General features: G+C 38.9%; 1 protein-coding gene across 1 annotated transcript in view; it reads left to right on the top strand.

Moving 5' to 3' along the window:
• cobl (cordon-bleu WH2 repeat protein) overlaps positions 1–27,613 on the top strand; it is a 155,772-nt gene that overhangs the window by 43,419 nt on the left and 84,740 nt on the right. The window contains exons 3-6 of the mRNA XM_081388427.1: positions 4,665–4,859; positions 13,327–13,537; positions 18,581–18,809; positions 21,263–21,348. Coding sequence (XP_081244553.1) covers positions 4,665–4,859; positions 13,327–13,537; positions 18,581–18,809; positions 21,263–21,348 — 721 coding nt within the window. The remainder of the gene's footprint in view (positions 1–4,664; positions 4,860–13,326; positions 13,538–18,580; positions 18,810–21,262; positions 21,349–27,613) is intronic.

Below are 27,613 nucleotides of genomic sequence, written 5' to 3'. Positions count from 1 at the left end.
CATCTGCAGCCGCGGTTACGCCGCTCGGATTGCTTCATATGAGGCCTCTCCAACACTGGCTCCACGATCGAGCCCCGAGATGGGCGTGGCAGAGCGGCTCGTGCCGGGTCCAAGTGACTCCGCACTGTCGCCAAACTCTCAGCTTGTGGTCGGACCCTTCGTTCCTGCGGGCAGGTGTTCCCCTGCAACAAGTGTCCAGGCACTCTGTGGTCTCCACGGATGCCTCTACCACCGGCTGGGGGGCCACGTACAACGGGCATGCAGCTTCAGGTCTGTGGACGGGGCCTCAACTGCATTGGCACATCAACTGCCTCGAGTTGTTAGCAGTACGTCTTGCTTTGAGCCGTTTCAAAACGCTGCTACTAGGCAAGCACGTACTGGTCCGTACGGACAGCACTGCGACCGTTGCGTACATCAACCGCCAAGGTGGTCTACGCTCCCGCCGCATGTCACAGCTCGCCCGCCATCTCCTCCTCTGGAGTCAGAAGCATCTGAGGTCGCTTCGTGCCGTTTACATTCCGGGCCTGCTCAACCGTGCAGCCGACGAGCTCTCACGGCAGCAGGTGCTACCGGGAGAATGGCGACTCCATCCCCAGGTGGTCCAGCTGATTTTCAGGCGCTTCGGGACCGCTCAGGTAGATATGTTTGCCGCCCCGGACACGTCTCATTGCCAGTTGTTCTATTCTCTGACCGAGGGGACCCTCGGCACGGATGCTCTGGCACACAGCTGGCCCCGGGGCCTTCGCAAGTATGCGTTTCCCCCAGTTAGCCTTCTTGCACAGACCTTGTGCAAAGTCAGGGAGGACGAGGAGCAGGTCTTGTTAGTTGCGCCGTATTGGCCCAACCGGACCTGGTTCCCGGAACTAGTGCTCCTCGCGACAGCCCCTCCCTGGCCCATCCCTCTGAGAGAGGACCTGCTCTCTCAGAGACGGGGCACCCTATGGCACCCGCGTCCAGACCTCTGGAAACTCCATGTCTGGTCCCTGGACGGGACGCGGAGGTTCTAATTGACCTACCCCCTGCGGTAGTTGACACCATCACTTCCGCTAGAGCCCCCTCTACGAGGCGCCTCTATGCATTGAAGTGGAACCTGTTCGTTGACTGGTGCTCCTCTCATGAGGAGAACCCCCGATCTTGTTTGATCAGAGCCGTGCTTTCCTTCCTGCAAGAAGGGCTGGAGCGAAGGCTGTCTCCCTCCACCCTTAAAGTGTATGTTGCCGCTATTGCCGCACATCACGATGCTGTTGATGGTAAGTCTTTGGGAAAGCATGACCTGATCGTCAGGTTCCTGAGGGGAGCGAGGAGACTGAATCCTCCTCGCCCACTCTCTATACCCTCTTGGGACTTGTCTCTGGTCCTTTCGGCACTTCAGAGACCACCCTTTGAGCCTCTGCAATCAGCTGAGTTAAAAATTCTGTCCTATAAGACAGTACTCCTGGTTGCATTGGCCTCTATCAAGAGGGTAGGGGACCTGCATGCATTTTCGGTCGACGAATCGTGCCTAGAATTCGGCCCGGATAACTCTCACGTCATCCTGAGACCCCGGCCCGGATACGTGCCCAAGGTTCCTACCACTCCCTTCCGGGACCAGGTAGTGAACCTGCAAGCGCTGCCTTCGGAGGAGGCAGACCCAGCCTTGGCTTTTCTCTGTCCCGTTCGCGCTCTGCGTCTGTACGTGGACAGAACGCAAAGCCTCAGGACCTCAGATCACCTCTTCGTCTGTTATGGAGGCCAGCAGAAAGGGAAGGCTGTCTCCAAGCAGAGGATGGCCCACTGGATAGTGGATGCCATCGCCTTGGCTTACGAAGCCCAAGGCGTGCCCTGCCCGCCTGGGTTGAAAGCCCACTCCACTAGGAGTGTCGCTTCTTCCTGGGCGCTGGCTCACGGCGCCTCGCTGACAGACATCTGTAGAGCTGCGGGCTGGGCGACACCTAACACGTTCGCTTGGTTTTATAGCTTACGTGTTGAGCCGGTTTCTTCCTGTGTGCTCGCTTCTACTAGCCGGTAACACCGAAGTTCCCGCTCTAGTGTCGGCTTGCTGCGCCACTCCCTTCCTAGGAACGGATACGTGCGCTTTTTACTCCAGTCGAGTTCCCCATTGGCGAGCCCTGTGAGTTCCTCCGCACCCCTTCGGCAGTCGGATGTTGCGGTGCGTCCGACGCCAGGCCTAGTGCTCGTATGCTTGTGTAACTTGTGCTAGGCTGGGTTCCATATGTGGTGATCCCCGCGGCGATCCCATATGTGTATTCTTCCACGACCAGCTCCCTGCGGTGAGCCCGTGTCTTCCCTTGGCAGAGTCTGCTCTGCCGTCACTGTCCGGTGTGTCTCCCCCTTCGGGTGGAGCCACCCCAGTGACATTCCATATGTCGCACTGCCCCCTCAGCCAGTCCATATGTGTATTCTCCACATGTTACCTCCCTTCGGGCAGGATGTGGCTCCGCAGCGTTCTTTCCCCTGGAGAGGTACGCTTTCCCAGTGTTATCCAAGAGTTCCACTGTGTGGGGTATAATGGAACAGCAGTTGAACTCCCTCTACGCAGGTCTTCCGCCCCAGCAGTTGGGGGTCTGAGAGTCTTGCGTAGGGCGCTGGATGTGGCAGCAACCGTGGCGTTTTCCATGGGATCCCAATTACATCGTCACGTCGACGTTACGTCGAACGTGAGCGACTGAAAGGGAATGTCTCGGTTACTGATGTAACCCTCGTTCCCTGAAGGAGGGAACGGGAGACGTAACGTCCCGTCGCCACCGTTGCTGACCATCGCTGCATGGCCGTCACAAATCTCGGCTCCTCAGCGAAAAACAATGTGTGCGTGCGCCCGCTTCCTGTTTATACCCGCGCTGCGGGGCGGGGGCGCGTGACGCGATTCACGCACGCCAACGTTCATTGGCTCGTTCTGTAGACACTCGAAGTTGATAGGGCTCCCTGAAGTGATCCCAATTACGTCGTCACGTCGACGTTACGTCTCCCGTTCCCTCCTTCAGGGAACGAGGGTTACATCAGTAACCGAGACGTTTCTTATGCATTGGGAATGTAACTCTTTTTGGGAAAAACAAGTCCTGGCAGAAAGCGATGTAGTGTAACAATGCCCACTAATATTTTGTTGGTAGTACCAGTTTGCAACAATTGCAGCATTAAGCCATCCGGCTGATTTCTCTAAATAAGCTCTAAATTTAATAACGTTCAACCAAGGGAAAAAAAGCTTCTGGGGGGTGTTTGGCTCGAGGTCATGGTGCAAAGGACCCTAGGTTTATTTTACTCCAAACCATCCCTTTAACCATACTTCTTTGAGAACAAACACATGATAATGAACTCTCTTTTGTACACTTTTTGAAGGGTCAAATTGGTAGTTTCTTTGACTGTCAATGGAGGGACTCTCAGATTTCTTTAAAATATCTTCATTTTTCGAAGATGAACGAATGTTTTACTGGTTTGGAATGACATGAGGATGAGTAAATGATGACAGAATTAAAATTTGTGGGTGAACTAACCCTTTAACTATATATTAAATAATATATTATTGGGCATTATTATAAATATTATGTTTTTATTATAATATTATAAATGCATTTTGAATGCTTTCTCTTTCAAGTGCAGAGTTATAGATTTTTCTGTTGATTTATTGATATATCAGTCCATAGTACCACTTGTCCAATCTGCCTTAGCAGTATTTTGGCAGTAAAAGGTGCAGTATGTGATTTTTGAAAATCGTAGTTGAACACTGTTAATATTTGAAATCAATCCAAATAAACACAGCCCTTCCTTAATTGCTCCGCCCCCAAAATGCACAAACACGCAATGCAAGAGTGTCTCTTTTATCATAGCAGAAGCGAAGCAAAATAATGTACCAGCGCTGGAAAGCTTTTCTAATATTAACGCGGGTCCTTGCCTGAGCTCTTGCCTGATCATATCCCCTTCTTTTTCCAGTGATATTCACTGTAATCTCTGATGTAATGTCTCTCTCTCAGCCACCTCTCTTTTCTTCAGATCTCCCTCTTGCTCAGCTCAGTCTCCTATCCCATTGTGAGTGGACACGCCCCATACTGCTGATTGGCTACAAGTGTGTTGTAGTGCTCGGTACAATGCACTTTCAACAGCGTTTTTCAAAAAACGCTTACTGCACCTTTTAAGTGATTCTTTTCTTGTTTGGGTAATTGATATGCCGCTTAACCAAACATGCAATCAAATGAATGCCAGAACTAGTGTTATGATACAACACCTTCTCACTCTCAAGGTGTCAAATATTGCAGCTTGCCAGGAGCCCTGCATAACACCCTGTTAATTCCAAAAGAACCTGCTGGTGGTGTTAAACTGACTGACACACAGCAGGGCTTCTTCCATCACTTTATTTAATTAAACAGCAAAACATTCCCCTGCTTTTATGTTTTCCAGCATATGTATTTCCATAACCTTTCTCATAAAACTGCATACACAGTCACTGTTGCTTTTTTTTTTTTTGGGTGGGGTTAGATTGTTAGGTTATTGGTTTTTCCACAAGCGCTTTTTTTTTTTTTTTTAAATACAATAGAAATTGGGCCATTTTTGTGGTATTGGTTATTTAGGAGTGTCTGAGCTTAGAATTAACCTTCATTGCAAAACTTGATATTTGCACCACTTAATCATCAAACGTAATCCTTACTCATTGCTCTTCTGAATTTATTTGACAGGAGGAGAATGAAGGCCAAGGCCCCCCCTCCACCTCGACCTCCCCAGCCTGCCCCCCGCAGGATCTTCCGAAATGCCGTTCCTGACGGAGGAGGATCTTCAGGGGGAGACAGCAAGGAAAACATGCTTCAACCCTCTGTGGATCTCCATATCAGTCTGCCTTCAGGGTACCAGACCACTGTCAATGTGGATGGCAGGTGAATATGTTCATTGCACTGACCTTAGCCTAAACATTTAATCAAAACATTTTATTTTTAGTATTAGTTGGTAGCTTGATGGTGGTACGGTTGACTAAATAGAGTTGGGACAGGAAGTGTACACTGACATTGTACACAGTGACCTTTAAAAACAGCTAGACAGAGTGCAGCTAATTGAAAGGAACAACACATTGTGAGATGGGTTTTTACACTGTATTTTTAACTTGATTTTTAATATGTATTTTAATGCACATTTATAAACATGATACAAGAACCGAAGATGTCCATCTGCCTCTTTGGGTGAAACATTTTCTGAATAAATGGACAAAAATCAAAAATATCAAAATCAAATAATCAAAAAGGTTATAATTATCACTGCTCTCCTATATTTCATTAGTTCACACTTGCATATAATTAAAAGGAGTAAAGGATATGCGTATTTGGTGTGCTGTCCAATGAGAGGACTCCGAGCTTGGATTTTGGCCGCGTGTCTGGGCCATTCATTGACCCAGAACATCCAAGATTCATATTTAAATAATCCCTTTGCGGTTTAATATTCTCACTTTGAAAACATTTCATTTGAGAGAAACTATCATCACATCACAGAAGAAGGTCTAGACGGCAACCCGTCAAAATAAAAGAATGAAAACCCGTCAAAATAAATATGAATCCAAACGAATGTAATTTTTTTAAGAATGTATTTTTTGTTAAACTGTTAATAAATTGCTGTTAAATTTAACACGTTTCATAATTTGAAATTAATGGGTGGACGGAATCCAGAAGAATTTTAACGGGAAAAACGGAATTAACTCACATTAAACTAGGCATTTTTTAAAGTGTGCTTATCCTTAACCCCCTGAGGTCGGCGGTATCGCCGGCGATACCAGCTCGCTTTTTTTTTATCAGTGTAAAAGAAACTCATGAATACTCTGTTGACTTTGATTTTCCATAGGAGTTTCATACATCAATCGATTCTGTTAAATGTGTATTATTTTTGTGTATACTCACAATAAAAACAAAGTGTTGTGCTTTTCGCCAAATAAAGAAAAATAAACACGAAGCGAGTTCTGCCTTCTCTCTCTCCGTGTAGTCCATTCTGAAACGCGTCCGAAAATGAATCATAACAAAGCGAATACTTCTCACACAGGCACGTGAGATATGTCTTTATGAAGCTTAAAATTTCTTCTTTTAAATGAAGTAATTTATATAAAAAAAAATGTTTTCAACTCATGTAATCCCTTTGAAAGCAAGGAGAGGTACCGTTTTTCCTTCTCCCTTCATTATTTCCAAAATGAGCTGCAGCCGCCCCGCCCCCGGCGCGATTCACATGTAAATAGTTTACCTGATCTAGTATGCATCGCATACGCCCCCCGATCAATGCCATAAAAACACAGTTTGTTCATCAGACTACTGATAGTTCATCGCGTTTTGAGTATGACACGCTTCTCCGGTAATAAAGACTCCCTTCAGATGATTCTGGACAGCGAGGAAGAATGCACCTTTTCCTCAGAGGACGAACGGCAGCATTTTGAAGAGCGAATTCCGCCGAGAACACAATTTCGGAGTAAGTTTTACTTAAAAGTCTGTTGTCTTTTATTTTTCGTGTTCGCATTTATGAGGAAAAAACAATATTACGTGACAGTTCTCCATTATGGACGCGAGCGCTCTAAAAATAAACACTAAAAGACTTTCAAACTTTCACAGAGACCTCAAAACAGAAAGTACAAATCCTTTCTTTAAAACGAATTTCGTTTTGTATCAATTGTATCTTAATTTTAATAATTTTTTCATTAACAAATTTCCTGGATTTAAAGTAAATATAGGCTAGCAATTACAACATAAGGTGCTTGAACTGGAGATCATCATGAACCAGACTGTAGCCTACTCGCCTCACATGTCTAAAAAATGTGAAATATATTTACAGAAAGCTGGTTCTAAACAAAACCATCCAAAACACTAGCCTACTGCGAAGATCACGAGTCAAAAGCCTATCGTCAACTTCATCTTTGCCAGAAGTTAAATTTAAATCGCGTGTGTGAATGAATGATGATGTTTTAGCAAACTGTATTGCTACTGAGATGAGTAAAAATCGACTGAAATATGAATACATAGATAAAATGTAGGCCTATAATCTTTTTTTTACAAAGAAAGAGTACACTTGAAATATTGTTGAAATTGTAATTATTGTTATAATTGTAACCTTTTTAATAAAATAGCTAAGCATATTTACAAGATAGATGTAAGCAAAATCTTAAATGGTCAATATAAGTCTTCTTCTAAATATATCATTTGTCCTTGCATTGTGGCTCAGTCAGTGTCACACCTGAATGAATGGCTAATTATGCAGAGTCATTATGCAGAGTGGGTGGGACAATGTAATCTAAGGTGAAAACCACTCCTCGTTCACGCCCCCTCGCATATTGGCTTTCCAAGCAAAACCTGTTTTACATCAATTTAAATCAATGTATGGTTTTATGTGAACGATAAAGCAAGACTATTTTCACATCATTTTTAAGAAAAAACTATAGGCGACCACATCAATTAGTCAAAAGTCTTATTGACACATATTTACTATGTGTTTTGTGGCCTTATTTCTGCAACTTTCATTTTAATTTTTTCCAATAACCACGCATAAACATTATTCTCTTAAAAATTCAAACATATACATGCATGTTGATCAGATATTTTGGTAGCCCTGTTTGTGCTATATAGAGTGAATTTACACCTTTGCCATTAACATGTTTATAAATAACTGAAAAAAGCACAAATGTCAGAGCATGTCAGAACACCTTCAGGGCCCAGAAAACAGCTCAGACTCCAGAGGGTTAAGGTTAGCTGCATTAACAGTTTAGCTTTCTTGTTTTTTTTTTCCCTCTTCACATTAATGTTAAGCCTCTACTATAACATTATCTGTTCATAAAATTGGTATTGAAAAAAGTATCGTTCAGTTAACCGGTATCAAAGTCATGGTATCGGTATCGATATCAATTTTTTTTTTAACAGTACCCAGCCCAATTTCTAAGTAAACACGTTACATTATTGCTCATTCTACTTATCAGGCTTATCCATTCAGAGCAGTTCACAATCAATGCATACTGTACGTGAAATTTATGTAATACGATTGCTTATGATATACTGTTAATGACTTATGACAGCAAAGTGCAGCTGGGTTGTATACAGTGGTTACCAGGTTAACCACTATATTTCTGTTGTTCTATTAGTGCAACCTACTGTAAGAGAGTGAAACAGCATTTTCATTCAGCCAGTGGATTGAAAAGAAGCTATTGTATGCTAATGTAATGTCTAAAAATCTAAACAATTAGGGTAATCATATTTTAAAATAATATAATATAATATAATCATTTATAATTTATGCCATTCTGTTGTGATGTTAGCCTCCTGTGTTAACATCCCCTAATTTAAAAAGATTTTTACTGTTGTCTTGTACTAGTCAAGAGTTTTTTTCATTTTAGTTTTGTTGCTCTTGGCTGTACTTTCACAAAGCTACCTGTGCTTTGAGTGTAAATTCCTCACTCTTGTCTTTGACTGTATCATTATGGACATTTTACCCTTGGCTTGATTTAATTAAATATATTGAGAGTATGGCTTGCATTTGATAGCACATTGATTCTTTAAAGACAAAACAATAGACCAGTAAAAAAGGAGGAATTTTCTTTCTTTCTTTTTTTTACAGGGTGTGTTCACAAAAGACAGTGGTTTCCGCAACTCTGACCAAAGGACCAAAATATCATAGAGACTTGAAAGTGGCTTCTTTTGTTATGTCAACTTGTTCAGTTGCTGCTGAATTTCAATCATTGTAAAATATTTTTTAAAGTAGATATAATAAAAAAAGTAATAAAGATAATGAAAGGAGGATGGGTGCATCATTGTTTACTATGTGGTAAAACATTTCCATGTTGATGAGTAAGTGTCATAAGAATAGACATTTATAGTCAGATGAATCATTCAGCTAATCTGAGCAACATAATGATTATATTCCAACATGTTGAAGTTTGTGTGCAAATTTGGACATGCACACACGAAAAGTAAAGGTAGTTTAATGGTTTAAAAGTCAGTTCTCAGCAATGCAGGGTTGAGAGGTCGCGCCCCCACATATCTCATGAGAATCACAACTTGCTTTACGGAACGACGTCAATTGACGTCAATTCCAGCAACGGGAGTGGTCTCTGGCTTAATCTCGTTTTTAATTTAACTTAATTTCGTTTTTCTTTATTTAAATCAACAAAATATTAAGCAGCCTCTATGGAAGACACTAGCACATGAATCTTGGCAGAGTCGACAAAGAAAGCAAAGAAAGCGCGGTCAGAAGAGTGCAGAGACGGCTCTGTGTGAGTGGTATTTACGACAGTCACGTTAAATACAAGTACTCCACAGCGACTCTAGGGGTCGCTGTTTGAGAAAACCGGAAACTGCATAGTGTGCCTTTAAGCAGCTATAGCAGGGGTCACCAAACTAAGGCCTGCGGGCCGACTCAGGCCCGCCACCCCCCTTTGACTGGCCCCCCAGCCCCTCTGCCCCCCACTACTTGAACCGGCCCTATGAGGCAAAGCCCAAAAGTCGTCATGGACGGTACGTCATGGTACGGGCGTCACAGTTTGGTGCATACATTTACACGGAGAATACTAAAAAATAAATAAAACTTGCGTGCAATTTAATTAATGTAATGCGGAACTACTGTTAGATACGCGGATTCTTAGGGACACCTAATCTGTAGCTCCGCCTTAGCTCTGAAGCTCTGAAGCAGGCTGCGGTGTAAAGATTGCAATGGTGGAATATGTTGAGAGAGAGGTGTGGGCTCGATCGGAAAGTCGTAAAGTGTTTACTTATATTTGTGTGTGTGTGTGTGTGTGTGTGTGTGTGTGTGTGTGTGTGTGTGGCGCGGCCGCGATCGAACAGTGGAAACATAAAAACATACTCCGTCATTTAGTTTATGCAGGACATCATTCAAACTGCAAAGTGTTTAAGTTACTGTTAATGACATTTTTAAGGAAAACAAATATATTAATCTGAAATGTAGCAGATTAATTTTCAATTAATTCAGGTACAATTACCAAACATATCAAGTTATTTTTATTAATTGAATTAATTAACTAATTATATAAAACTATTGTCAGTGCACTACAAATAAACTGGTTCTATGCCTTTACTTTATTAATAAAACTTATTAAAAAAAAAAATGAAATTTTTTCTTTTGGTGGTCCAGCCTGAGACATGCACAAGCCTTCTGCATTTTTGTTTTGCTTTTCCCTTCACTGTACCCAACCGTGATGTCTGAACCGAGGTATGAACCGAACCGTGACTTCTGTGTACCGTTCCACCCCTAAAAGAGAGTGCAGAGTTTTCAAAGAACAGTGGACCAACGATTATTTGTGAAGAATAACTTTAAATAAAACAAAGTGTGAAGACTCGATTACAACTTTTGCAAACCACTAGTAAAGATAAACAAATATGTGCCAGGAATCAAGTGTTGATATAGTAGTGCGGATATAGTAGTGGGGATGGCTGTGCCAGGCTAGTAATCTCTACTACTACAATGAGGCCTGCTGGTGGTCATTTTGGTCTGGGTCATACAATTCTATGTTATATAGCTGACCCGGCCCCGGCCCCCCATCACAGTCAGGAACGATAATGTGGCCCCCAGAGAAAAAAGTTTGGTGACCCCTGAGCTATAGCTTCAATGGAGAAATACTAAAATCTCCTAAATTGTTAGTGAAAGTTTTGTTTAAAAAGTGTGTCAGATTACCAAAAAAAATCTGTGGTATCATAACGTTAGTAATTAAAGGGTAACTTAAACCCCTGGTCAGAGTCTGATTCCACCCACTGGCAATATTTGAAAAATGCTAGAAAAGTGGGCAGAGCCCAGCAGAGATAGAGGGGACGAACTGTGAGCGGGGGGGCGTGCACCTGAGACCTGCTGTCAGACTCTCTAAAATGGAGAGTGACTCACAGGGTTGCAAGATGACGTAAAGTACATGCATCTGATGAGTTTTATCGAGTTGATGTCGATAGCGCGCGCTCTCTATAGGCATTTTCATATCGGTCTTCCAGGCCAAGTGCATGCAACCACTGGCGCCTAATTTCCAAGTCTGCTGGGAAGCTATGCAGTCCAGCAGTGCTTTTGCAACCAGCAACACTACACCTGCGTACCCTCCTGACTAAATACAGATAAATCTACGCTAGCTCATACCAAGGGAGGGCGTGGTGAGCTGGAACCTGCTTACGTCACGTAGTACCGCTTACGTCATGTAGTACCACAAACATCCAATAGGAAAATTCAACTGCAGTAGGCACCGTTCAACCTGAAGAGGGCAGCACTCAGACGTTTTTACACCATATATTGTAGAATTAAAACACTTTATACCCAAATGTTAAAAAAGTTACTCGAATCAATGAACAGCACCAATAAAGCCCCATTATCATTAACTAAAAAAAGTTGGTTTAGGGTTTATTTACCCTTTAAGCAATAAAATTAGTGGTATCAATACCATTGGCTTCTTAATCCTAAATCAGACTAAAAACTATTTTTTAGGATAGCTAATGTGGTTGTTAGGGCTGGACCCGAATATTCGAATAATCGCTCGGTGGGTTGGTATTCGTTTTGAAAATTTGACATTCGAATATTAATTTTTTTATTTTTTTTTGAACACCTGGGATCCCCCGCGAAACGGTTCTCATTCGCGCTTGAATAAGGCCGGCGACTCACTGGCTGCTGGCGTGTCCGTTTTTATTTCGGCTCCCATTTATTTAGAACCGACGCCTAAGTGTTCCAGCAACGGGAGTGTTCTCTGGCTTAATCTCGTTTTTAATTTAACTTAATTCCGTTTTTCTTTATTTAAATGTCGTTTTTTCTTTATTTAAATTTCGTTTTTCTTTTAGTTTTTTTTTTTTTATTTAAATCTACCCTTTACTGTGTCACTAATTTGTTAGTCAGAAAAATATTAGACTACCTTAAAAGTATTGCTTAATTTAACAGATCTGTGTGTGTGCGTTTTATATCACTATGCAGTGTCCGTTTTCGGAGAATATAAGCCCTGCCCACGTGAGGCGCACCGCTTCCCGCTCGCGCTGTTCTGTAGTTTACTAAAAGTTTAAATTCTGAATGTGTCGCGTCTCGCGTGTCCATCTATATTGCACCAAATGCGACACTGCACTCCCGTGTGAAGTCGATTGGATGAACGGTTCTCGAAAAAATAATAATGCAAACGGATAGACAGACACATAGAGATTCCTGCCTTTATTAGAGAGAAGAATATGTTCAGCCCACTCTCTCCGAAGCTTCGAATATTCGATGTTCATTACTACCGAAGCTTCGAAGCTCAAAAAATGGTATTCGGACCAGCCCTAGTGGTTGTGGGTTTTAGAGCACAGAAATGTTATGTTGTGCAACATAGATACAATATTTTTTTTAAATCTTTACGCAGCTATCCAATTAAAGCCACACATCAAATCACATCAAATAACATCAAAAGTCATTTGGTTCTCATTTGTCTTGTGACCAAACGTTACATATTTGATTTGAGAAAAACTCTACAAGTTGCCTGAATTGTGTTTTGAGAGTGAATAATGATCTTTTGGTATAAATTTAGAAGACATGGAATATAGCAGAATATAATGCTTTTAGTTATTTATTTCCCTTCCTTTTTTACAGCTCGTCAATATGAATGTCGCTGTAAGAAATAGAAATAGACATGAACATTTTGTACTAGTTTAAGGGCCAGATTTACTAAACAGGGCAGATTAGCTTGAGAGCGGATGAGCGCGGAAAGGTCAGCGCATGATCTACTGACAAGGCACAAATTAAAGAACACAGATGCAGCCGGATCATTTCCATAATGACCAGCACAAACTACTGTACAAGAGCAGTGCAAATTAGCATCTGGTTTAAGACATGCTTTTTTTTGGCAGTAAATAATGATGCAAATACCAGTAGCAAATTTACTAGCGCAAACCGTAGTAAATCACCTTGCATGATTCATCTAAATACTCTCCTCCCATAAATTGAAATCTGAAAAGGAAACTCCTACAAATGCATATGCAGTAAAATAACTAAGTATCTTGATTTATGCATTTTCTTATGAGACTAAATAGTAGTAATGACATGGAATTTAAACCAACAATTTTGTTGAAAAAATATCTGTCCGTGTTTGAAAACTTTTCCAAAGCCTGAAAACTTTTCCCAAAACCTTTAACAATGCCTTGATAGCAATTTTTGGTAGATGCGGGTTGGATTTCTGTCAATCGCTTAGTGAAGCCAAACATTTAAGACAAGCATTCATGTAGCAATTTGCTGCTTTACGTAACACTTGTAATTAAAGCTGACTCTCTCTCCCTCTCTCTCTCCATCATCCTATCACAGGCCTGTCTGCATCACATGATGTAATTACAAGTCTTAACCATCAAGTAACTCTATCTTTCTCTGTCCTTATGTCTCCTCTTGTCTCTTCAGAAAAGCTCTAATGGATTTGTTGGTGGATCTATGCAGTCAGTACCATCTGAATCCAGCATATCACACTCTGGAGCTGCTGTCACCCGATGCTCAGCACGTCATTTTCAAGCCCAACACCCTGCTGGGCGCTCTGGACGTCTCCTGCGCCCTGATCAAAGAACGAGTGCTGGAGGACAGGGTGATCCGGAAACCTCCACCCAAAGTGCCAGAGGTGAGTATCTGAAACAGTGTGTTATGGAGGTTTCTGTCCTCAAGCCGCATGGTGATAATGTCTGAACTTTTGAAGATCTTTAAATTATAGACAGGCAGCAGCAGCTGTGATAACATTTTTCCTAAACTGGAATGCAAACTTTGTAAAATAATTTGGTTTGCAGGTCAGTGGTGGGCATATGTCACACTACACTCTACTTCTCATTCAATTGCATCAGCCATATTGAATGGTCTCATTGTATAAGCAAGTGTTGTCTTCATTGCAGTACTTTTTAGGGTCAATAAGACCCCAAGTGCTCAACAGCACGGAACTACAGTGTCACATGAAATGCTTAACCTAAAACTGTAATAAACATTTTAAAATTCTTGTATAGTTATTATGCATGCGGTTTTTATGATCTCCTTTTAAATTAGCAAATACTTAGAATATTTGCACCACAGGACTATTTAAGTAAAAAAAAAAAAAAAAAAAAAAAACTGAAAATATGATTACAAATACTGAAAAGATTTAAATATAAATTATAAAAAAAAAAATGTCCATGCTGATTGTCTGCTACTCATATTCACACATTGTGTTTGTCTTTTAAACAGCTATTTTACTGTAAAAATTGTATTCTTGTACTAATGTTGTTAAATGGTGACATCTTGTTCTGACTAAATTGCATCAGGAGGGTCGTGTGATCATAAAAAGGGTTCGGGCAAAGGTACAGTGAGTCTTTCACAGAATCTGCTCTGAGTGTGCATTCTCTCTCTTTTTCTCGAGTGTCCATTTCTCCTCCCCCTAATGTGTGAATATTTGATGAGAGTCTTACCTTTAGTTACCATGCATTATTTCTTTCTCAGCCGGGCTGACTAGGCTCTCTCTTGCTCTCTCTCGCTCATGTCTGACCTCTGGGCAGAGTTAGAGGCTCTGACCTCTGATTCTGCTAGATCAATAGTACAAACAGTGGACACAATACATAAGTATAGATGCTATAGAAATGAAATGGTAACATTGTTTCTTTTTAGTGTTTGTAAGGATAACAAACAGACCACATGGCCAGCTCAGAAATATTTGACTATAGTAGAGATGGGTCCGGATGGTTTACCCTTTTGTTAAAGTAAGTTGACAAAGTGAGCAGGATGTTATAACTGTTAAACTGGCTCATCACACTAAACCCCTTTCTCAATCAAAGCTTAACCGCAATATTGTAAAGTTAAAACAACTTTAAACCTTTAACATTATCATTAAAATCACATTTACATTAATTCAATTTATTATATATATATATAATAATAATATATATATATATATAATAATAATAATAATAATAATAATATATATATATATATATATATATATATATATATATATATATATAATTTGTTTTTTTTTTTTTACACCGAAAAAGTTTAGGGTCTGTTCACATTTGGTAGGTTTGGTTAGCTTAAAAAGAACTCTGGTGTGGTTCATTTGAAAAAGTGTGAACGCTTCCATCTGAACCTTGGTCCGCTTCCAAACAAACTCTGGTGTCATTCGACTAAAATATGAATGCAACACAGCCCATAGAAACATAAACAGACCAACAACAAGACGTGTGCGACCCTAAAAAGGACATATAGCCCAGCACACAGCGTTGTTTTGGAAACAACATAAAAGCATTTTTTTTTTAATGTTTTGTATCTTTAGGTTTTAGTTTGAACATTAAGTGAACCAGAACTAAATGTTTCATTTTCTTTTTTGATCTGGACCAAAAGTACCAAGAGAACTGAACTAAAAGTTTGAACACACCCTTAAAATACTGTAGCAGGTCCATAATTGTCTAATATTTTTTTTTCTTACATTTTTTTTTTCAGTTTATTTATTATTACATTTATCTCACCTAAATATTTGCTCACTCTTTGTATGTGTTTTTACAATTGGGTAACTTTGTTGCTCAAGAGTTTACATAACACAAAGCAAAAATAAAAATGAAATAAAGAGAAATAAAGAGTAGGTCTAACACTAGTATTCAGTACAGAAATACTATAGAAACTGAATAAAGTAATCAAATGTAAAATAACAGTGGATAGTCTTTTAGTCCTATGTAAATTAAATACATATGCTATTTATACAATTAAAGCTATCTTTAGCTTTTTGTTTTTGACCATTTAATAATAATAATAATAATAATAATACATTTTATTTAAAGGCGCCTTTCATGGCACTCAAGGACACCTTACGAAATTCATAAAAAAGACATTAAACAATCAAACCAGTACAGCAAAAACATTAAATCACATAAAAGCCTGCCTAAACAGATACGTTTTAAGACGAGATTTAAAAACTGAGAGACTAGAACTGTTGCGAACTTCTACTGGAAGAGAGTTCCATAAATGTGGAGCAGCATAGCAAAAAGCTCGTGACCCCATAGAAGTTGTCCGAGTGCGTGGCAGAACAAGTGAAAGTGCAGAAGCAGATCTTAGAGTGCGGGAAGGAGTGTGTATATGAAGAAGATCTTGAAGATATGAAGGAGCCAAGTTGTTAAGTGCTTTGTAAGTTAAAAGTAAATTTTTAAAATTCATACGGAATTTAACTGGAAGCCAATGCAACATCTGTAAAACAGGAGAAATGTGTTCAAAGGTGGAAGTTTTGGTAATGACTCGAGCTGCAGCATTTTGTACTAACTGTAATTTATGAAGAGATTTGGAGGGAAGCCCATAAAACAAAGCATTACAATAGTCGATTCTTGATGTTACAAGAGCATGCACAAGCGTAGCAGTACTCTTGAGTGAAAGGACAGGACGCAGACGATTTATATTGCGAATATGGAAGAATGCAGAACGGGTAGCCTAACTCTATTAATGTGAGATTCAAAAGACAGAGTTGTGTCAAAAATGACACCCAAACTTTAAGCGCTATAATCTGTGAAAAAGAACTCCATTTTGTTACTCGTGAGCTGTTTGTAAGGCAGCTTTTTGTATGTGTGCAGAGAAAACCATCTCCCAGAGAGCACGTGAGTACTGAATAGTTAAAATCGATTCAGTGTTCAAATTGGTAAGACTTAAAAAAGACATGCAACTTTGGCCTGATTGTGCAAGTGACAATTCCGTCAGTTGTCCTGATTGAGTCTCGCCATTTGCAACGCACTTGACGCTTGCCTTTTGCTGATGCAATGTGAATGATGTTTAGCACATTGAGAGAGAGAGAGAGAGAGGAGAGAGAGAGAGAGAGAGAGAGAGAGAGAGAGAGAGAGAGAGAGAGAGAGAGAGAGAGAGAGAGAGAGAGAGAGAGAGAGAGAGAGAGAGAGATGAATCACTCATGTGGTTTGTTAAATTACGCCTCGCAGAAAGTTTTAAAATGACTGATTTGATCTTATAATCTAGATTAATTTACTCATAAAACCTACGTGCTGAAGTGAATAAATGTTTGTGGGTGGTTCCCGCATTATAAGAGTGAGACCTGCAGGAATGATTACAATTATGCTTAATACCTGCAATCCCGCACCACAATTTGAGTCATGTTTAGAAAATATTAAAATCATTGATGTGCATAGTTACATTTACATTTAAATTTACTTGTTATATTTTAATTTTGGGAGAACAATGAGACAAATTTAGGTTGTTAAATTTAGCTTGTCGATACATTTTCATCAGACAATAACTGACAGGCCCCCAATTGAAGACCTGTGATTTAAGCTATTTGTTGCCTAGGCAAACAGTTAAGTACAGTATACAGTTTACTGTTCAGTTATACACTAATATTTAACTGGAGAAGTGTTCCAGAGAGTCATGGTATTCACCGTATTTATTTATCTGTCGGTTGCAATTTAAAAACATAGTCTTTATAATGTTATAGTGCAAAGCACCTACTTTACTCTTGTCTAAATACTGCACGCGTTGTCTCACATACATATGTCTGAGGACTTAATTAAAGTTAGTAACATTTTTTGGTCAAGTGGAATTACACTAACTAAAATGTGAAACAAAACAGAATAAGAGTTGCCTACTGTTTCGTGACACCTCAGTCTGGTGTGTTCTTGTTTGTCTGCATGGTAATGAACAGGAAATGGCACAAGTTAAGTGTCTACTGTGCTAACCTTGATTAACAGTTAGTTTTTTCTATTATCTAGGATGAAATTTAGCTGCCTCTGTGATAAAGTTGTTTGGATGTTTATGGGCTATATTAGTATTTGCATATTGCACAATTGTGATTTTGGTGTTTGACTGAACCTATAATTCAGATCTCTGAAAAAGATTTTTTCTAAGCATTGAGGTTGGTGTGACACTTCCTCTACAAGGCACTGCAAACAAGTGCATATACAGTCTAATTTAGCCCACTGCCTCATGTGAAACTTCAGAGATCTGTGCTGCATCTTATCTTATCTTGATCATGCAAATGATAATAGCCACAGGAGTAAGTTTGCTACACCTACATGTACAGGAAGAGAGTTTTTGAATGTTATGTACCATGCTGGTTTTGAATTTTCAGTTCCCTTCCATTAAAACAATTTTCTAGATTACCGGTAAATACAACATAGCTGCTGTCGACTCGCACTGTTATGTTGTGGCTGCCTGCTTTTTTTATTTTTTATAAATGCGATTCCAGCTTAATTGCTGTGGTAATTGACAGCATAAAGCTAAAGTTGTATTTTACTTCTTTAATACTCTCTTTTAAGGCAAATAATTGCATTTTTCTTTTTTAGAATATAAGCTATTTAAATGGATAGTTCACCCAAAAAGAAAATTCTTTCACTATTTACTAAGCCTCGTGTCATTCCAAACTCTTTTGCATTACTTTCTCCGCGGAAAATAAAAGAAGATATTTTGAAGAATTATGGTATCCAAACAGTTTTGCTTGACCATTAACTGCCATTGTATGATCAAACAACGAACAAACAAAAAATGTTGCAATCAAAATATACAGAAAAAAGAAAGTGATACCGGTTTGGTGTGACATGAGGGTGAGTAAATGATGACAGATTTTTCTTTTTCTTTGCTGAACTATCCCTTTAATACATAATTACTCTCTAAACGAACCTCTCTCATTATTCACATGTATGTTTCTCTTTCTCTTAACACATAGAAAACGGTGCGTTTGGTAGTGAACTATCACCACAGTCAGAAGGCCGTGGTTCGAGTAAATCCATTGGTCCCCCTGCATTCCCTGGTGCCTGTGATCTGTCAGAAGTGCGAGTTTGACCCTGCCCATGTCTTGCTGTTCAGAGACAATGTCAGCCACCAACAACTGGATTTGGACAAGTCCCTGAGTGAGCTGGGTATCAGGGAACTCTATGTCCTGGATCAGATGCTAGGTATGGGATAAGAAAGTCAGGACACCACATATGGTCACATGGCCCTGTTTACACTTGGTATTGGTCGATGGGGTCACAGTTAGTCAAAGAAAAATCATTCCTGTTTACACCTGGTGTTTTAATCTGTCTCTTGTCAACTTTCGACCACTTCGGTCCTGATTTCTTCATGGGGAGGGGTCTATGGATGGGTAAATGTATGGCCCCTTTTCAGATCTTTCGATTTAATGGACGAACAAAGCTCAAAAGCACAAAGTTTAAATCCCGACTGGCTAGCGCGTTTCCCGTAATGTTTACACATTAGATCAGCAGGTGGAAAGTAGGTGGTATTTTGTAGCTGTTCGACCACATGAGCATCTACGACAGCCACCCGGTCGAATGCGCTTTCGACTAACTCTGGAAGTGGTCGAAAATGGACAAGCTCAAAATGTTTCACACCCCATTTAAACCTGTGAGCTCAATGTTAAAATTGACCGGAGTTCTCCTTTAAGTTATAATTAGTATCACAGTTTTAAAAGATTAATTTTATGGAAACCGTGATGCAATTTTTTTTTTTTTGGATTCTATGATGAATAAAAAGTTCAAAATAACAGCATTTATTTGAAAGAGACATTTTTTGTAACAATGTAAAACAATACGTTCACTTCTGATAAATTTATTACATCTATGCTAAATAAAGTATTAATTTATATATTTTACATTTTTATTATATGGATAGCGTGTTTTGTCGTACTTGAATGTCCAATGGAAAATCTGTGTCTTAAAAAAATTATAAAAACATACAGTTATGAAACCACTGGTTACAATTTGGTTGTTGATATTTCATTGGCAGGTCCAACTCTTCCTGTTCAGACCCACTCTTAGATGTTTACACTTTCAGTATCTTTGTTCTGGCAGCATGAAAGTTTAGTCAGGTCTATTTTTACCTAACATCCTCATACAGCACCTAAAGGCTCTAATAGCCTATGCCATTTCACTGTCTGCACTAAAGATATATCTGTTCAATTTCAAATGGTTTCAAATGTTCTACTGGTTTGATTGTTTTCAGTTCTCCAGCCTAAAATGGCTTCGACCCCTGCCCTGAACTACTCAGGTACTGATGTACATAACTTTGACTGAGTAGTCGTGCCATAGTGCCTTTACAGTGTTGAATGCGCTGAGTTTGCTTCCTGTTGCAGAACATTTTTGAGCTTTTTATGATTAAAATAAAACGGGCAATAGAAACTAAACAAGACATGCAGTGCTATGTTATGCTTATTGTTACTGTCATGCGTATGTTCTAAATGCATTTATGTTGTATTCAGGAAACCTGTTCCTTGTCCTGCTGATTCTTCTTTAGGTTTTGTTAGTGTGTGTTCTGTGTTAGTGTTCCTTCATCTAAATTAGTTGAAGTGGAGGCTTTGCAGATGTGTAGCGCCATCTAATGTCAGAATTTTGTACTGCTTTTAGTGCATTGCAGCTTATAACATCATGTTCCATTTAATGCTGTATACATGTTTAATAGTTGTTAAGTAACTACAATATCTGAATTGTACGGTCTCATACATGTCACGATGTTGGACATTGAGTGAAGTGTTTAGGTGTCTTGTGATGCACGATGGGAAAACTTTATTACAGTGCTTGCAAGTCAGCACTTAATATGCACCATTTTACTCAGTGAGTGTGTTTGGATTTTTCTGATGATAAGTGTGCTATTTATTTTTGGTTTACACTACCATTCTAATGTTTGGTGTTGGTAAGATTTTTTTAGTGTTTTTGAAAGTCCTTTATGCTTACCAAGTCTACTTATATTTAAAATTGTAATGTATTCCCATTAAGGCAAAGCTGAATTTTCAGCAGCCATTACTCCAGTTTTGAGTGTCAAATGATTTTTGGCACTCAAGAAACATTTCTTATTATTATCAGTGTTGCAAACAGTTGTGGTGCTGAAACCATGATATATTTTTACTAAGGATTATTTTGTTGAATAGAAAGTTCAAAAGAACAGCATTTATTTGAAATAGAAACCTTTTATAACACTATAAATGTCTTTACTGTCTCTTTTGAAATGCATCCTTGCTGAATAAAAGCGTTAATTTATAAAAAAAACAAAACAAAAAAAAATTACTTACCCCAAACTTTTGAATGCTAGTTTATATAAAATGTAAGATTAAAGTTTGAAAGTCATTACAATAGCTGAGTGGCTCTGATGTGGCATTTCATTTGCAAAGAACCAAAGCCTAAATCCTAAATTACTTAAAACTTTAACGCTACTGTTTTGCTGACGTGCAAGCACTAGTATTTATTCTGCATATGCTAATCTTTTATCTACCATAACCCATTATTCTCATTAGCTAGCTCAAAATTAACCACTTAAATTTAACAAAAAGTAGCATTGTTGACTCAGTTCTTGATTATTCTAGAATAGTAGCTCCTGTGTGTGCGTAAGATGCTGAACGAATGTATTTCTCTTACAGCTGAATCTCTTCACTCCAGCAGTCTGAGTGGATCAGATAAAAAGGGTCTGCTGGGCTTCCTCAAGTTTAATCGCAGGAAATCAAAGGTAGAACACAGGCTCACCTGTGCACATACTTACACACACATTCGGTCATTCATATTTTTGTCTGTTTAAACCTTGACAGTGCTGTATATGTTTGAAAGCTGCATGTCTATAGAAACCCAAAATGATCTAGACAAATAGCACCAAACACCTGAACCCATGGATATGATGGAGGAAACTAATACATATCGCAAAATATAGAGAAAATGAAATGCTTAATTGATATTGCAGTTTATATCCTGCCCTGCACGGTTTTCATGGATATTGTGAGTCTTCTTGCCATGCTAGTGTTACATTCCCATTTCAGACTGAAGATCAGTCCTCTGAGGACATGGACAGTCTTGATGATGATAGTGTTGTTGACAATGCAGACACTAACATTAATGTAAGTACTAACCCATGAACTCCAGTATCCCTTAATAATTCACTCTCATCTCTCTGTCTGTCAGTTTTCAAACTTTAACACAATTATACTGTCTGAAGGTTAATTTTTCTACATCTTCTAAATTTTTGTTCTTTTCAGAGCAAATGGCATTTTTTGTGGTTCATTTGATTGGATATCAACTTTTATTGCATAAATGAATGATACATATTTTTTTAATTATGAAAAAGAATAGATGCTGATTAGTCAATAATAAATATATAACTTAATTCATTTTTAATAATAAATTTGAATAACAACAACAACAAGTAATAAAACAATATTAATGAACACTTGTCCTTAATATTTTTTAAATACAATTTACAGAATAGTAATGGAATTTGTTTTAGAAATTCTACACTTGAAAAAAGAATAGTTCTGCACCAGAACTTCTGGTCTGAATGCTGATTGGTTAGTATAAAAAAACATAAATAATATATTCATGAATATATAATAATTTATTATATAATAACAACAATAATAACAATAATAGTCAAGTCAAGTCAAGTTTATTTATATAGCGCTTTTCACAACATAGGTTGTATCAAAGCAGCTTCACAGTAATAAATTAAAAAAATACATCAATGTTTGTTTCTAGTGGAACGTCCACGTTTGGTAATGCTGATCAATAGTATTAAAAGATCAATAGTAATAATTATATATACGAAAGCATACAGTTATGATATAAGATAATAAATCTAAATTAATGAAAATGTGTGTCCTTAATTATTATTTTCTTTCAATAGAAATTACAGTGTGTTTCAGAAATCTCCACCATCTAATGTATTTATTTTCAGGTATCACCACTAGGTGTCAGTAATCACTTGGGCAAACGTGTGATCTCCCGCTCACACGGAATTGACCTAGAATAGATGATACGGTTTTGATTTTCAACAAGATTTTCTTAAGTTTTCCTATTTTCCTGTCACTATCACTGTTCAACATTCAGATGGATAGATTTGCATTGGATCACTTTTTTCTGAGCAAGACAAGATCTCAGAGTTCTTTGCTGGGACTTTTTTTTCTGCTTCTTGAATGACCCTTTTGTGGCATTATTTGAATGTACACAAACACACACACACACACACACACACACACACACACACACACACACACAGTTATCTGAATTGTGAAATTGTATTGACTATTAGACTAATCTTGACTATAAGACTATTGCTATATAAGCTAGTTATAAATACTACAGTCTAACCCTAACTGAAAACTTTATGCATTTACTGTAAATAATAATAATAATCATTTTATTTTTAATACCATTTTTACAAACGAGGACATCCCCAAAAGGAGGTTTTATTATATTCAGTTCACTTCTCGGTACAAATGTGTGTCCAATATAATGGATAAGTAGGTAAACTCACACACTTAATCTTCCAGAGATTTTATCCCCACAGTGCGTGTCTTTTTCCTTTTCTCTGAGAAACACACTGTGTTTTTAATGACACTCAGACACACCCAGACATCCATAATTCATCATTAATATGCCAGTTATTTTATTTCTATCACCAAATTTTATGAAGGGCTCTTCCCTGCTCTCGATGCTCCTCCCTGTAATTACACCATTTTTAGGTGCACACTATTTACAATATCACAGACAGTGCCAAGAGCCATTTTCAACACGTCGCAGTAACTGATTTCCGATTATACAACCCACTAATAGCCATTCCCACTTTGAACATTCCGTTCTAAGGGCAGAGAAGGGTGAAAAAAAAGTTAGAGAGAACGCCAAACTTTTACTGGGAGGTTGTGGCGTCTAATGAAAGCATGTGGCCATGATAGGAGAGCTGTGATTATTTTGTCTCTGTGCTTTTTCCATGTGTTTGTTTGTGTTGGTTTGTGTATTTGTCCCTTGTGTTATGTATAGTTTAGATCATATGTCTGTTTGTTAATCTTTCTTCCCAAGTCAAGCTGTAAGACTGCATACAGTACCTTCCCTCTCTCTCTCTCTCTCTCTCTCTCTCTCTCTCTCTCTCTCTCTCTCTCTCTCTCTCTCTCTCTCTCTCTCTCTCTCTCTCTCTCTCTCTCTCTCTCTCTCTCTCTCTCTCTCTCTCGTTCCAACCAACAGCTGAGCACTCACTCAAACACCCATGAAAGGTTCTAGAAAATCCAGTCTCGTTCCTCAGTTTTTGCCAGATCTCTCTGCTCTCTCTTAAAGAAACATCCTTTTCACACCTCTGTGTATGTTAATGCATATCCCTGCTTTTCTACCTTTGTTTGTAAGGTGAAGAGTGTAATTTGTGACATTTAGCAGCAACAAACCAAATTGCAAAAATAATGTTTGCTTTCAAACAGATTTCCCAGACATTTTTTACCACCCTTTCCAGTCCAAAATTGTTTGACTAAACAGGTAGTCACACCTCAATCTCACGCTGTTGATTTAGCCAGGAGTTGAATGTTGTACCACTCAAACAAACAAAAAATCTTGTGAAAGAACCACGGTGTTAAACCTCCTTCAGGAGTGGAAGAATGGCTTGCTTGTAGCTGTCTCTGCCAGGTTGGACAAACTTCTGAAATTAAAGTCACAATGATATGGAAATAGCAATGTACTATATCTTCTGCATTGTTAAGTATATGGAGAGTGTAATGGATTATTGGGAAAAAAAGTAAGGCGGTGTTACGTTGAGCGTGTAGTAAATCCACCAGAGAAACGTGTGACTCAGAATGAATGAAGAAATGGACTTTTAATAACCACAAAGGGCAATAGCATTACACATCACACATGAACATAACATTAAAGCAACACTAAAGATATTTTTTTACCTTAAAATAATGTTTCCAAAATTGTGTCAGTGGTTTATCCCAGTAGCACCTCAATGCAATACACAAGATCCGGGGGGAGGAGTCGGATCTTATATAAGGGGTGGAGATTGGTAGGTTTAGGGGTGGAGATGGGTAGGTTTAGGGGTGGGTTTAGGGATCAGGGGGTGGAGATTGGTAGGTTTAGGTATGTAAGGTGGGAGGAGTTGGATCTAGATCCGACTCCTCCCCCCGGATTTTATGCTCTGCATTGAGGACCATCTCGTTTATCAAGTCGTAACAGGGTGAAATGCACTTCTGCATTCGCTTTGCAGCCCTATATCTGCTATAACCGCACTATGCAAGTTTGCCAGATCGGGTAGCGTTTCTGTAATTCGAATGAGACTTAAGAAACTGCAAATTTAACTTGCTTTACGGCAAGCGTTACACTAGTCATTATTTTGTTTTTCTTCGTTTCTACATCATACTTTCATAAAATCATGCAACATACTCTACCTTGTCTGTGGACATCGTCCATTTACGACAGCGGTAATGGACAATTCCACTTCCAACCTGTAGGGGGACCAAAGGGGAAAAGTTCTTAAAGGGACAGTAAGTGGGATTTTCTCCCATCTAGTGGTGAAATTGTATTTTGCAATCAAATGAATAGTGCTCTCTAGCGCCTCGCGTTTTCAAATGTGTGTTGCATCTACGGTAGCCATTATGTACCAAAAAGCTATGACAGGATGTCCTCTAATAGCACTTCATCGAGTTTTCCTTGGGGTGAACTGGTTTGTTATTTCAAACAAACTACATCTTGACACAACGAACAAACGAATGTTACAGTTTTGAACAAACAAAACTTACAACCTTGTTTATAGGGCCTTCTCTGCTTTACTCAATAGTAGAGATACTACTTTGATACTATACCTTGAAATGTGCTGGGGGTTTTTTTATTTAATTTTTGATGTGCACAAATAAATGACAGGTACCATAAGATTTTCTTCTTCCTGTTCCTTTTTTTTTCTTCGTTCATGCATGTTACGAATGCATGAATGAATGAATGAATGAATGATTGAATGAAACATTTATGTATGACTTGAGCAATAAATAAATAAATAAATAAATAAATGTATCAATTTTCAATACCACAGGGAAGAACTTATAGGCCTACTGTCATATAGATAATTGTATCTATTATTTTCTTATTTTTTTTGTCCATCCATTTAAAATCTAGGAAATCATTACTTTCTTCTGAAGAGATCACTTTACATAATGACATATTCAATTAAGGCGTTTTATTCATATATAAACATTGCTCAATTACCATTGCAAATCTCACCTAAATGTTTGCTCACTCAGTGTATGGGATAATTATTGGGATAATAATTGGGATAATGTGATAATTATTGGGATAATTTTGTTATAATTGCACAAGATAGCTTGTTTTTACTATATTTTATGTAGCCTAATAATTTCACAGTAAATCTCCAAATTAATGTAGAAACATCATAAAGACAGTATATTTCAAATAATTGTTTAATGGCATATTTTTATGAATGAAGTGTTATGATGTCACTGCTGCACTGTCACATGTGGATCCCACACGCGTCCCATTTTCTCACAACTCTTAACGTTCATTTAAGACTTTATTTAACTAATTTAAGACTGCTCTGATGAGGATACTCAAAGCGAAAGCGCGAAAGAGAAGTCGAGTCTGGCGCGCGTCGTGTCAGCATCACAGGACAGCGCATTCTCTTTTGTATTTTCTCGCTTGCATGGTTAGAAGCATTTGCATGAAGAAGAACGTGATTATATAATGTAACGCTAGCCAAAGGATGACAGAAAAAAAAAAATGCTGCTTTAATTGCGTTAAATATTTTTAACGTGTTAAACTGAAAAACATTAATCGCACGCGTTGCGTTGACAGCAGCACGGACATAACCGATGTGTTTAAGTGAATACACGGCAAGACCCGACGTTGTGACAATGTTTTCGTGTGTATTTGACTGTTAGCGCATCAATGAAAAATAGGCAGCTTTATGTGGACGCACTGGGAATAAGGCACGGGAATAAAATCACACGCAAACGCAACCTCCGCAATTCAACGCCGAAAACTTATGATTTGCATTTTTATTATAAATTTGTGCGCATTATTTGTTGTTATTAGAGACTTCCGATGATCCGAGATTGATGGTAAAAAATGTTTTTTTACACAGCACCCCTGCTCTCGCCAGAAGCACCCCAGGGTGCAGCGTCACCCCGCTGGGAAACGCTGGTCTATATAGGCTAATAAAAAAATAAAAATAAAAAGCCTGTAATTAAGACCTTAACATTGACTTACCTGTCGAGAAGAAAGCAGGCAACTTCAGCGTCTCTTTTGAAAGCTTTCTCCTGCATTAGCTATCCCGAGATTATAATAGCCTAACCCTTGTTTTTGTAATCTCCGATCACGTTTCCTTTTACGGTCTTATTGTGGACTTTTTCGACGAAGAGGACTCGTTATCCTGTGACTTAACCGTGCAGTGCATCCTTTTAAACTTGCCGGGGCAGTGACAAAAGCGCCTCTCACTGCTCTGCTCCGTTTCTGCTGGTTTCAGTCACGTGACACGGGCTCTGAACGAAAACGCGTTGGCCTAGTACTTTTTGTCCCTCTCTGCTATTATAGTTTTCCAAGATGGCGGAACTACATGGAAGCCTCCGTGGACTTACCCGTCCTATGTATATAAAGATAATAAATTCTTCGTTTACGAGGATAAGTCAGATCATTGGCAGAGGTATTTGTACACCATTGAGGACATATTTATGAATAAAAATATTGATTTTAGATAATAAAATACCTAAAAAGTTACTTATTGTCCCTTTAAGTGTTGCTTTAATGCGGAACAAAGGACTGAGGGAAACAGAGGTTTTAAATACACAAAGGGACTAATCAATATAACTTGGAACAGGTGCATAACTCAAATCGGAAACCTTGGCAACCAACAATGACTGGGAACTGGAACAGAACAAAACCAAATTAAAACACGATGAAACTAAACATAACGTTTTTTGTTGTGTGTGTGTGTGTGTGTGTGTGTGTGTGTTTTCATTTGT

This window comes from Scardinius erythrophthalmus, assembly GCF_964197995.2.
Source record: "Scardinius erythrophthalmus genome assembly, chromosome: 16".
Taxonomy (NCBI): Eukaryota; Metazoa; Chordata; class Actinopteri; order Cypriniformes; family Leuciscidae; genus Scardinius; species Scardinius erythrophthalmus.
This window is presented reverse-complemented; position numbering and strand designations above follow the sequence as displayed.